Raw genomic sequence first — 13,141 nt, forward strand, 5'->3', positions numbered from 1 at the left:
TACCAGAACAATACTAATTTTATTCTATGTGCAAAGTACATTATTGAAAATGTGTGCTCACTGCCAATTTGAAGGGATGAGATCTCCCTGAAGGCAAAACTGAGGAATGGTTATGTGAAAGGGCTTGGTCAGAACGCACCAGGTGCCCCCCTGAGGAAGGAGGGTCAGTCTCCCTCACGCGGGCTCCACCCTGATAACCCTGGGGTGGGGGTGAGTCAGTCTACTTCCTTCAGCCTCCGTCTGCCTAGATATGGGCGGTCATAGCACTGCCTGCCTCGGAGGCTGCGTTGTGAGTTTGATGAGAGACATACGGCACCCGTGGGTCTCTGGGCATGTCCCTCCCTCCTCCTCATTCCCTCCTGGGCAGCCCCTCACCCCACCCCATCGCACAGAAAAGTGATCGTCCTGGGAAACAGTGGCCCTGGGGACCAACCGTAGCCCCGCGTCTTGCACCATATCCTTATCGGGTGGCCATCGCTGCCCTCAGGACCTGCAAAGGATCAGGCCTGTGATTGGGTTGTTGTTGTTTTTTTAATTCAAATGCCCTCTCCCTCTTCTTCTGTCCATGCTTGAGGCTCCACCCAAGCCAGGCCACTGCCCAGCTTCTTGGTTAGAGGACGATAGGGCCTGGGGCCTGAGCGCTCTTGGCCTCTGGGCACCCCAGCAGCCTCCCTCCCTGGGAGACAGCACAGCCCCTCCCCTGACTAACCCCTCCGCACCTCCATGTCCGCACCCACACCCGAGATCTCCGAAGACATCGTACTGCGCCAGCCCTGATTCCTCCCAGTCTTACTGGAACCCACCACATTTGAATGTTTTAAAATGCAAACATGTAGGAACTGGAAGACATTTCATTTGTAAAGTTAATACTCCTAGAATGATTTTAATGTTAGTCATAATCCCTAGATCATTCTGTAATTGATTTTAAAGTCACCTTTCTACTTCATGTGTATTTAGCATTTCAAGTTCTTGTATTTGGGATGTGTTTTTGATTTATATGTTTCTACTGTTAATAAAACATTGATAAAATTTCAAGTTTTACTGAATCCATTTTATTGGTATTCCCAGTATAGTTTGCTGCCAACCTAAAATATGGTGAAACTAATTAGCATTTTATTCATAAGCACGCGTATGGGATCCTTAAACACGGGACCACAGCATAAGCATGGCATATTATCAAAATACACATAGTTTGTGGGAAAAATTATTAGTGTTGAGTAGATATAACACTTTAGCAGCAATTGGGGGACTTTTAGAAGGTTGTATTAGAAGTGAGCGTGTGATGTTTCTGTGATCAATTGATGTAATGAGCATGTTGAAGCACTGATTTATCTCAAATGTTTTTTCTAGAAATACCCTACAAAGGCCATCCCCCTAGAAGAGGCTGTTAGATTAATCCAGGTCTCTGAGAGAGCACGTCAAGGTCGCCTAAGGGCGATGTTCATGAAGCAGATCTTCCTTCAAGAATGCAGAGCAAAGCAGGCCAGGCTCCTCGGGGATAGAGGAACAGATCCCAGCACTGCCGCCCTGCGCATCCAGAAGGTGAGGGCGTGGGCTCTCGGTGTCGGGGGACACGGTGTCTTGGCTCAGGTCAGGGGTGAGCTCTGAAACTCGAAATTCCAAAATCCTACCGTTTGTGGAACTGCGTGAAATTCCAGAAAGATGGATTATCTTACCCAGGGGACACTTTGAACTAAGGTTTGTCATATTTTTTTCATTTTACCATGAATAAGTACAAAACATGGGGCATTTTGTTCACATATCTTTAAAGATCATTGATAAGTGTTGGAAAGAATGTTGCTAAGAATTCAGTGATCACACTCTGTGCTGAATTTTTAAAAATACATTTACTCCCAGACATAGGATTACAGAAAGGAGCAGGGTTCACACCTGCTAGCTTGAAGATGCGTGCGCCATCCTCAGACCTCCCGGCAACCAGCACCAGCACCCGGAGGGCCTGTCCCTTGGCGCTGCGCCCTGGGGTTTCCTTCCCCATCAGAGGAGCTGAGCGCTCTTGATTTCTTCCCCACCTTTTTTCAAATGGGGGCTAAGGTTGCTTACGGGGAAGTGCAGAGAGGCGAGGTGACACCAATCAGAATGTTAGAATAAGGACATAACATAGAGCCGGAAGATCAGGACGTTTGTCCCTGATTTTCTGAATGGGGGAGGAGTGGGAAGGACAGACGGATAGGAGGCCATTGTCTTCCAAGTCTCTGTGGGCTTAGGAAGTTTTAAACTGAGTTCAGTGCTGAGTTGTGCACTTCTTGGATGTTACTGTGTTACATTTTGCCACATTACAGTGGAAATTTTTCTTTTAAAACCATGAAGCGCCACCTCCTGCAATCTAGGACTTTCTCTTGAAGAAACCTAGTAGGGGAATCTCACAGCAAGAATTATAGGCCATTTCTTTTTCCCCCAGCTTTATGGAGATACATTTGACATAGAGCAATGTGTACTTAGAAGATGTATACCATCATGACTTGATTTACATGTATATTGCAAAGTGATTACCACTCTAAGGTTAATTAACACGTCCGTCACCTCACATAGTTAGTGTTTTTTCCTAAAGTGAGAACATTTAAGATGAACTCTCTGCACAGGGTCACTAACTAGTCACCATGCAATACGTTAGGTCCCCAGGACTATTCATCTTACACCTGGGAGTTTGTGCTGCCTGACCGCCTCGCCCATTTCCCTCACCCTGGCCTCTGGCAACTACAAATTTGCTCCGTGCTTCTATGATTTGATATTTTAGAGTCCTTGTATACACAGTGGGTAGCATTTCGGTAGCCTTATAGCCATTGACAGATATATAGTGTGTTTCCGAGTCTTGGCTCTTACGAATAGTGCTGCAGTGAACCTGAGGGTGCAGAAACCTCCCTGAGATACAGTTTCATTTTCTTCTGATATATCCCCAGAAGTGGACTTGCTGGATAACGTGGTAGGTCTATTCTTAATTTTTCAAGGAATCTCTGTGCTGTTTTCCATGGTGGCTGCACCAGTTCACATTCCCAACAGTGCCCAAGGGGTCCCTTTCTCTACATCCTCGCCAGCACTTCTTATCTTTTTCTCCTTGATACTAGCCACTCCGACAGGCGTGAGGCTGTTGCTGGGCAGCAGTGCGGCTGTGTTGGCAGGTTCGCTTCCTGGGTCTTCAGCGACTGTGGGTCCTGCCTGGTCCCTGGGTGCCAGGCACTGCTTCCAATATGCCTTGCTCCGTAGGGCGGCTCTGGGACCGGGGGCTGCTCCAGGGGCTGCGGCTGGGTCCTCAGGCAGTGGTATAGGCCCCTTCTGTGATTTTTCTTCTTTCTAATTTCTGCCTGTTATCACAGAAGGAAAAATATTCCAGCAACACACATGTGTATCACCTTGACATAAATCATTTGCAACGTTCAGTTTCTATGGAAGGGACAGGAAGACAATGTTTTCTTTTATGTATTAAACAAGTAACCATTTGTTTGTTTTTAGGTTTGGCGAGGTTTCCATCAAAGTAAGAAAACTGAAAGAGAGAGAGAAAAGGAGATGATATTCCTGGGTATGGTAAGTTTTCTTTTTTTTTTAATTTTTTATTAAGGTATGATTGATATGCACTCTTATGAAGGTTTCACGTGAAACAACAATGTGGTTACTACACTTACCCATATTATCAAGTCCCCACCCACACCCCAGTGCAGTCACTGTCCATCAGTGTAGTAAGATGCCACAGATCCACTGTGTCCCTTCTCTGTGCTGCACTATTCTCCCCGTGATCCCCACACCATGTGTACTAAACATAATACCCCTCAATCCCCTTCTCCCTCCCTCCCCAACTGCCCTCCCACACCCCTCCCCTTTGGTAACCACTAGTTCCTTCTTGGAGTCTCTGAGTCTGCTGCCATTTTGTTCCTTCAGTTTTTCCCCATTGTTGTACTCCACAAATGAGGGAAATCATTTGGCATTTGTCTTTCTCCACCTGGCTTATTTCACTTATGGTAAGTTTTCTTACAGACAAAATGTGTATATGATATTCTTGCAGATAGTAGAGTCTGTAAGACTTGTCTTCCTTAGGAAGTTCTTGAAGGAAGAAAGGACAGAAAAATAAATGGCCAGTGACTTAAGAGAGCAGAATCACCTGTGTTATGCAGAACCCTGCCCAGGGCATGTGGAGGGAGCAGGGTTGTGTCCATTTGCACATCTCTGGCAGGATACGTGGGCTGCTCCAGATATGGAAACAAACTAGGGTTGCTCACAATATGCTGTTTCTGTTGGGGGTCAGTCCCTCTATTTCATTAACGTTTGTGGTCATGGGAATGGGCTTGCATGGATGGAGCTCACTTTTTGTGGGTGATCTCCATGGTGATTGCTGAATCAGAGCTGAAAGCATGTGCATTCGTTATCTATTGCTGTGTGACCTTACCACAAACTTAGCAGCTCAAACAGCACATATCTGTTATCTCAGTTTCTGAGGGTCAGGAATCTGGGCTCAGTGGCGTCTTCTGCTCAGGGTCTCATAAGGCTGTGATTGGGGTGTGGGCCAGGGCTGGGGTCTCATCTGAGACTCCCTGGGGAACAATCCACTTCTGAGCTTGTGGTTGTCGGTAGGATTCAGTTCCTTGTGGGCTGTCAGACTGAAGGCCCTGAGATTTTTGGCCGTTGTCAGTGGGAGGCAGCCCCCAGGCCCTTGCTGTGTGGGCCTCCGCATGCAGCAACTGGCTTCATCAAAGCCAGCCAAGGAGAGGGGGGATGATTACGACCTCATGCAAATGACCGCAGAAGTGATGTGCATCCCCTTTGCCCTCTTCAGCTCTGTCAGAAGCAAGCCTTGGGTTGGCCTGTGCTCAGGCAGGGGGATGACATGAGGGTGTGCGCACCAGGAGGCGGGACACTCTGTGCCGAGAAGTTTTCTGTGTCATCAAGTCAAAGGCCTCTGAGGAACCTGGCTTGTCCTCTGCCTGAGCCCCTCCTGAGGGGGAACCCCTGCCTCTGCTCCCAGGGCAGCCCAGTTTGCTTCTTATGGATGCGTTTTCTTTTCATTAAACTAAAATCTGCCTCCCTACAGGCCCACAGATTGGGGATGGTTCTGTCACCCATGATGACTCAAATGGACCTGTCCCCCATTCATATGACAGCCCTTCATGGTTTGAAGGCAATTCTGAGACACCCCCCACACACACACAAACCAGAGAGGCTGAACATTGCTGGTGGGGACTTGTTGGTTGACCTTAGTTTTCATTAAAGGATTTTGAAAAAAAGAAAACAAAGCCTGTGGAACCTGTTACAGCTTTGAGTTAAGGTGTGCTGGAGTGAGCTACACTGCCTAGTGCCCCACATTTAATGCCACGGTAAGAATATCAAAGCACTAACCACTCATAAATAAAATGATGGGCGTCTTTGAAAATACTAATCACATACAAAGCTCTGGTGAGACTACTCAGGAAAAGAAGAAATGCAGGTACACTGTATGCAAACATAGGTACTGATGAGTAAAAAACTGTTAGAGAATATGCATGAATAACCATGGTAGTAAATTAGAAAAGATTGAAAGTGATGATTATCTGGGGGAGTATAAATATCAAAACTGACCAAAGAGGTAAAATACTTAGGCAAACCAATCACTATACCAAATGCTGGAAAGACTTCAAAGTTCCTGTGTTAGTTTAGGTCCTGTGAGAAGCAGATGCCAAGATGTTATTAGGCACACGGGAGATTGACCAGAGAACGTGTGTAAGAGGAAAGGGAGGGTCTGCCGGGCAGAGAGAACCTTCCAGCCACGTGGCAGGTCTGCCAGCTGTGACGGAAGGGGGACAGGAGGGCGTAGAGGGAAGGGTCCAGGGCTGCAGTGCAGCCCCAGAAAGAAGTCAAGGCTGTTTTAAAAATGTGTACTAATGAAAGGAAAGAGGACCAATAATGATGATGCCCAGTTGGGACCAGGACCCAGGGACAAGTATCGTCTCGGCGACTGCCAAACACGGCTTCATTGCCCACCCGACCGTTCTGAAGCCAGTTTGTCTCGTTACAAACATTAAAAACACATATATGGCCTTTTGCCTGGTAATCCCAACTGTTGGAATTTCTTTGCTAAGAAAAAATAATAATGATGGTAATGTGAGTAAAGTTTAAGCATTAAATGTTCTTATCACCGTAGTTTTCTAATTACATAGGATAGCGGTGCAGCAACAGTTAATGCAGGTACGATAACCCATTGCATATCTTTAGAAGGGATCTGTTAGCATCTCCCTGTATATTGCAAAATGTAAACTATGAACACCATGATTCTTATTCTTTTGCTTATTCTCACATCTTTCTACAATAAATATATATTTTATGTCTAAAAAATAACAAAAAAATACATGATCAAAATTGCATCAGAAGGGAGAAGGTGTGAATCATGGTTTAAGCAGTCTGTAGCTTTTTTAACTGAAACTTTAAAGTTGAATAATGTCAATTCATAATACATTTTCCCAATTCTGTGTACGGATTATCAAATGTGTATCTCAGTTGGACAAAAATCAGGATTTATGATTTTTCCTTCTCTATTTGTATAGAAAATATGCTCAAAGGATAATGTAAGAAGTGAAAAAATAAGTGTAATTTTTGTTTTTGTACCAATCCAGGAATGTGTTTTTCTCTATATCATTCGTTTCTTTTTATGATTTAATTTCTACTCTGCATTTCTTCTTCTTACCTTAGAGGAAGGAAGTCAAGTGGTCACCAGTATGTGGTTGGCAAGAGAGCAGAGAGGGAAACACTAGACCCCTTTGTTCTGTGATCAGCCACAAACATGTCCATTTAAGCCACATTTTCATTAGGTCTTCTCTTTTTTTTTATTATGGTATCATTAAAATACAATCACATGAGCAACATTGTGGTTACTAGATTCCCCCCATTATCAAGTCCCCCCCACATACCCCATTACAGGCCATCAGTGTAGTAAGATGCTACAGAGTCACTACTTGTCTTCTCTGTGTTGTACAGCCCTCCCCGTGCCCCCACCTACATTATGTGTGCCAATCACAATGTTCCTTAATCCCGTTATCCCTCCCTTCTCCCCAACCCTCCCCAATCCCTTTCCCTTTGGTAAGTGTTAGTCCATTCTTGGGTTCTGTGAGTCTGCTGCTGTTTTGTTCCTTCAGTTTTCCTTTGTTCTTATACTCCACATATGAGTGAAATCATTTGGTGCTTGCCTTTCTCTGCCTGGCTTCTTTCACTGAGCATAACACCCTCTAGCTCCATCCATGTTGTTGCAAATGGTAGGATTTTTTTCTTCTTATGGCTGAATAGTATCCCATTGTGTATATGTACCACATCTTTATCCATTCATCTACTGATGGACACTTAGGTTGCTTCCATGTCTTGGCTATTGTAAATAGTGCTGTGATAAACATAGGGGTGCATCTGTCTGTTTCAAACTGGGCTGCTGCATTCTTAGGGTTAATTCCTAGAAGTGGAATTCCTGGGTCAAATGGTATTTCTGTTTTTAGTGTTTTGAGGAACCTCCATACTGCTTTCCACAATGGTTGAACTAATTTACATTCCCACCAGCAGTGCAGGAGGGTTCCCCTTTCTCCACAATCTCACCAACATTTGTTATTGTTTATCTTTTGGATGGTGGCGATCCTTACTGGTGTGAGGTGATATCTCATTGTGGTTTTAATTTGCATTTCTCTGGTGACTAGCAATGTGGAGCATCTTCTCATGTGTCTGTTGGACATCTGAATTTCTTCTTTGGAGAACTGTCTGTTTGACTCCTCTGACCATTTTTTTAATTGAGTTATTTGCTTTTTGTTTGTTGAGGTGTGTGAGCTCTGTATATATTTTTGGATGTCAACCCTTTATCGGATCTGTCATTTCTGAATATATTCTCCCATACTGTAGGATGCCTTTTTGTTCTATTGGTGGTGTCCTTTGCTGCACAGAAGGTTTTCAGCTTGATATAGTCCCATATATTCATTTTTTCTTTTGTTTCCCTTGCCCAGGGAGATATGTTCATGAAGAAGTTGCTCATGTTTATGTCCAAGAGATTTTTGCCTGTGTTTTTTTCTAGAGTTTTATGGTTTCATGAATTACACTTGGGTCTTTGATCCATTTCTAATTTACTTTTGTGTATGGGGTTAGACAATGATCCAGTTTCATTCTCTTACATGGAGCTGTCCAGTTTTGCCAGCACCAACTGTTGAAGAGGCTGTCATTTTACCACTGTATGTCCATGGCTCCTTTACCGTATATTAATTGACCATATATGTTTTGGTTAATATCTGGACTCTCTAATCTGTTCCACTGGTCTGTGGGTCTGTTCTTGTGTCAGTACCAAATTGTCTTAATTGCTGTGGCTTTGTAGTAGAGCTTGAAGTTGGGAAGCGAGATTCCCCCCTGCTTTATTCTGCCTTCTCAGGATTGTTTTGGCTATTCAGGGTCTTTTGTGGTTCCATATGAATTTTAGAACTATTTGTTCCAGTTTGTTAAAGAATGCTGTTGGTATTTTGATAGGCATTGCATTGAATCTGTAGATTGCTTTAGGCAGGATGGCCATTTTGACAATATTAATTCTTCCTAGCCAAGAGCATGGGATGAGTTTCCATTTGTTATTGTCCTCTTTAATTTCTCTTAAGAATGTCTTGTAGTTTTAAGGGTATAGGTCTTTCACTTCCTTGGTTATGTTTATTCCTAGGTATTTTATTCTTTCTGATACAATTGTGAATGGAATTGTTTTCCTGATTTCTCTTTCTGCTAGTTCACTGTTAGTGTAAAGGAATGCAACAGATTTCTGTGTATTAATTTTGTATCCTGCAACTTTGCTGAATTCAGATATTAGTTCTAGTTGTTTTGGAGTGGAGTCTTTAGGGTTTTTTATGTACAATATCATGTCATCTGCAAGTAGTGACAGTTTGACTTCTTCTTTACCAATCTGGATGCCTTTTATTTCTTTGTGTTGTCTGATTGTCGTGGCTAGGACCTCCAGTACTATGTTAAATAACAGTGGGGAAAGTGGGCATCCCTGTCTTGTTCCCGATCTTAGAGGAAAAGCTTTCAGCTTCTCGCTTTTAAGTATGATGTTGCCTGTGGGTTTGTCATATATGGCCTTTATTATATTGAGGTACTTGCCCTCTGTACCCATTTTGTTGAGAGTTTTTTTCATGAATGGATGTTGAATTTTGTCGAATGCTTTTTCAGCATCTATGGAGATGATCATGTGGTTTTTGTCATTCTTTTTGTTTATATGGTGGATGATGTTGATGGATTTTCACATGTTGTACCATCCTTGCAGCCCTGAGATGAATCCCACTTGGTCATGATATATGATCCTCTTGATGTATTTTTGAATTCGGTTTGCTAATATTTTGTTGAGTATTTTTGCATCTATGTTCATCAGGGATATTAGTCTGTAATTTTCTTTTTTGGTGGGGTCTTTGCCTGGTTTTGGTATTAGAGTGATGCTGGCTTCATAGAATGAATTTGGAAGTATTCCCTCCTCTTCTATTTTTTGGAAAACTTTAAGGATAATGGGTATTATGTCTTCTCTATATGTCTGATAAAATTCAGCGGTGAATCCATCTGGCATGGGGGTTTTGTTCTTGGGTAGATTTTTGATTACCGATTCAATTTCGTTGCTGGTAATTGGTCTGTTTAGATGTTCTGTTTCTTCCTTGGTCAGTCTTGGAAGGTTGTATTTTTCTAGAAAGTTGTCCATTTCTTCTAGGGTTTTCCAGCTTGTTAGCATATAGATTCTCATAGTATTCTCTAATAATTCTTTGTATTTCTGTGGGGTCCGTTGTGATTTTTCCTTTCCCATTTCTGATTCTGTTGATGTGTGTAGATTCTCCTTTTCTCTTAATAAGTCTGGCTAGAGGCTTATCTATTTTATTTTCTCAAAGAACCAGCTCTTGGTTTCATTCATTTTTTTCTGCTGTTTTATTCTTCTCAATTTTATGTATTTCTTCTTTGATCTTTATTATGTCCCTCCTTCTGCTGACTTTAGGCCTCATTTGTTCTTCTTTTTCCAGTTTCAATAATTGTGACTTTACGCTATTCATTTGGGATTGTTCTTCCTTCTTTAAACAGGCCTGGATTGCTATATACTTTCCTCTTAGAACTGCCTTTGCTGCATCCCACAGAAGTTGGGGCTTTGTGCTGTTGTTTTCATTTGTCTCCATATATTGCTTGATCTCTATTTTAATTTGGTCATTGATCCACTGATTATTTAGGAGCATGTTGTTAAGCCTCCATGTGTTTGTGAGCCTTTTTGTTTTCTTTGTACAATTTATTTCTAGTTTTATACCTTTGTGGTCTGAGAAGTTGCTTGGTAGAATTTCAATCTTTTTGAATTTACTTAGGCTCTTTTTGTGGCCTAGTATGTGGTCTATTCTGGAAAATGTTCCATGTGCACTTGATAAAAATGTGTATCCTGCTGCTTTTGGGTGTAGGGTTCTGTAGATGTCTGTTAGGTCCATCTGTTCTAGTGTGTTGTTCAGTGCCTCTGTGTTCTTACTTATTTTCTGTCTGGTTGATCTGTCCTTTGGAGTGAGTGGTGTGTTGAAGTCTCCTAGAACGAATGCATTGCATTCTATTTCCCCCTTTAATTCTGTTAGTATTTGTTTCAGATATGTTGGTGCTCCTGTATTGGGTGCACATATGTTTATAATGGTTATATCCTCTTGTTGGACTGACCCCTTTATCATTATGTAATGTCCTCCTTTATCTCTTGTTACTTTCTTTGTTTTGAAGTCTATTTTGTCTGATACAAGTACTGCAACACCTGCTTTTTTCTCCCTATTGTTTGCATGAAATATCTTTTTCCATCCCTTGATTTTTAGTCTATGTATATCTTTGGGTTTGAGGTGAGTCTCTTGTAAGCAGCATATAGATGGGTCTTGCTTTTTTATCCATTCTATTATTCTGTGTCTTTTGATTGGTGCATTCAGTCCATTTACATTTAGGGTAATTATTGAAATATATGTACTTATTGCCATTGCAGACTTTAGATTCATGGTTACCAAAGGTTCAAGGGTAGCTTCTTTACTATTTTACCATCTAACTTAACTCACTTATTGAGCTATTATAAACACAGTCTGGTGATTCTTTATTTCTCTCCCTTCTTATTCCTCCTCCTCCATTCTTTATATGTTAGGTGTTTTATTCTGTACTCTTTCCTGTTTCCTTGACTAATTTTGTGAATAGTTGATTTTATTTTTTGCCTTTAGTTAGTATTTGGTTGGTCTTCTTGCTTTGCTGTGATTTTATTTTCTCTGGTAACATCTATTTAGCCTTAGGAGTGCTCCCGTCTAGAGCAGTCCCTCTAAAATACCCTGTAGAGCTGGTGTGTGGGTGGCAAATTCCCTCAACTTTTGCTTGTCTGGGAATTGTTTAATCCCTCCTTCATATTTAAATGATAATCGTGCTGGATACAGTATCCTTGGTTCAAGGCCCTTCTGTTTCATTGCATTAAATACATCATGCCATTCTCTTCTGGCCTGTAGGGTTTCTGTTGAGAAGTCTGATGATAGCCTGATGAGTTTTCCTTTGTAGGTGACCTTTTTTCTCTCTCTGGCTGCCTTTGATACTCTGTCCTTGTCTTTGATCTTTGCCGTTTTAATTATTATATGTCTTGATGTTATCCTCCTTGGGTCCCTTCTGTTGGGAGATCTGTGGGCTTCCGTGTCTGAGAGACTATTTCCTCCCCCATTTTGGGGAACTTTTCAGCAATTATTTTTCAAAGACACTTTCTATCCCTTTTTCTCTCTCTTCTTCTTCTGGTACCCCTATAATGCAAATATTGTTCCGTTTGGATTGGTCACACAGTTCTCTTAATATTCTTTCATTCCTGGAGATCTTTTTATCTCTCTCTGCCTCAGCTTCTCTGTATTCCTGTTCTCTGATTTCTATTCCATTAATGGCCTCTTGCACCTCATCCAGTCTGCTCTTAAGCCCTTCGAGAGATTGTTTTATTTCTTTATTCTCCCTCCTGACTTGATCTCTTAGCTCTTACATATTTCTCTGCAGGTCCATCAGCATGGTTATGACCTTTATTTTGAATTCTTTTTCAGGAAGATTGGTTATAGCTATCTCCCCAGGCCCTCTCTTGGGGGTTGTGTGCGTAATTCTGGATTGGACTAAATTCTTCTGCCTTTTCATGTCAAGAGGTAGTTGCAGGCAGGTGGCACGTGTGTCAGCTGGGAGAACAAAGTCTCTTCCTGCTTGCTAGTCACCTTGCCCTTCTCCACTGCCTGTGCCGGTTACCTGCACACCGGGAGCAGCCTCCGGGTTACTCCCATGAGCCGCCGTGGAGGGAGCAGCCGTCCGGGCAGCCCAGACCCCTGCGGGGAGAGACAGGCATGCCGCGTGTGCTCTCCTGTGAGAACGGCGCCCTTCGTGCCTTGCCCTGGCCTCCTCTGTGCTGGGCAGCTGTGCACCAGTGGCGGCCTCTGGGTCTGGCCTGGGCGGCTGCACACCAAAAGAAGACTCTGCGTGGCTGCTGTGGGCGCGGCCGCTCTCTGGCTGCTCAGCTGCTGTGGCAGGGCCATGCCGGCCAGGGGAACAAATAGCAGGCTGCTTATCACTGTGAGGGGCTTCAGGGCTGTGTTGCCACCCAGGGGCCTGGGGAACCTGAAGTTCCTCAGGATTCCCTGCCTGCTGGGTTAAGTGCGCTGGGACAATTCTGTCCAGCTGTGAGGCCCCTGTCCCTTTAAGACTTTCAAAAAGCACCTGCTTTTCTTTTGTCCCAGGACGCCGGCTGCAGGGACCTGCTCACAGATTTTACTTTTCCGTTTCCCTAATATCCAGCACACCATGCAATGTGTGTCTGCGCTCCCGGTGCGGGTTACTAGAGCTGGTTGTTTAGCAGGCCTGGGCTTTCACTGCCTCCCCGCTCCAACTCCTCTCCTCCTGCCAGGGAGCTGGGGTGGGGGAGTTGTTGGATCTGACCAGGCCGCAACTTGTATCTTACCTCCTTCATGAGGTGCCGAGTTCTCGCAGATGTAGATGTAGCCTGGTTGTTGTACTGTATCCTCTGGTCTCTCTTTTAGGAATAGTTATATTTGTTGTATTTTCAAAAATATATATGGTTTTGGGAGGAGATTTCTGCTGCCCTACTCACGCCACCATCTTGGCTTCTCTCTCTTTCATTAGGTTTTCTTATACAAAAATATTGAATTTTCTTTGTTGAGAT

At 43.3% G+C, this 13,141-nt stretch overlaps 1 protein-coding gene across 3 annotated transcripts in view; it reads left to right on the top strand.

The window, feature by feature from the left end:
• DRC11 (dynein regulatory complex subunit 11) overlaps positions 1 to 13,141 on the top strand; it is a 157,192-nt gene that overhangs the window by 14,957 nt on the left and 129,094 nt on the right. For all 3 annotated transcript variants that reach the window (XM_037009733.2, XM_037009732.2, XM_037009735.2), the window contains 2 exons: positions 1,351 to 1,542; positions 3,469 to 3,540. In XM_037009733.2, the coding sequence (XP_036865628.2) occupies positions 1,351 to 1,542; positions 3,469 to 3,540 (264 nt within the window). The remainder of the gene's footprint in view (positions 1 to 1,350; positions 1,543 to 3,468; positions 3,541 to 13,141) is intronic.

Source organism: Manis javanica, chromosome 12 (genome assembly GCF_040802235.1).
Source record: "Manis javanica isolate MJ-LG chromosome 12, MJ_LKY, whole genome shotgun sequence".
Classification (NCBI taxonomy): domain Eukaryota; kingdom Metazoa; phylum Chordata; class Mammalia; order Pholidota; family Manidae; genus Manis; species Manis javanica.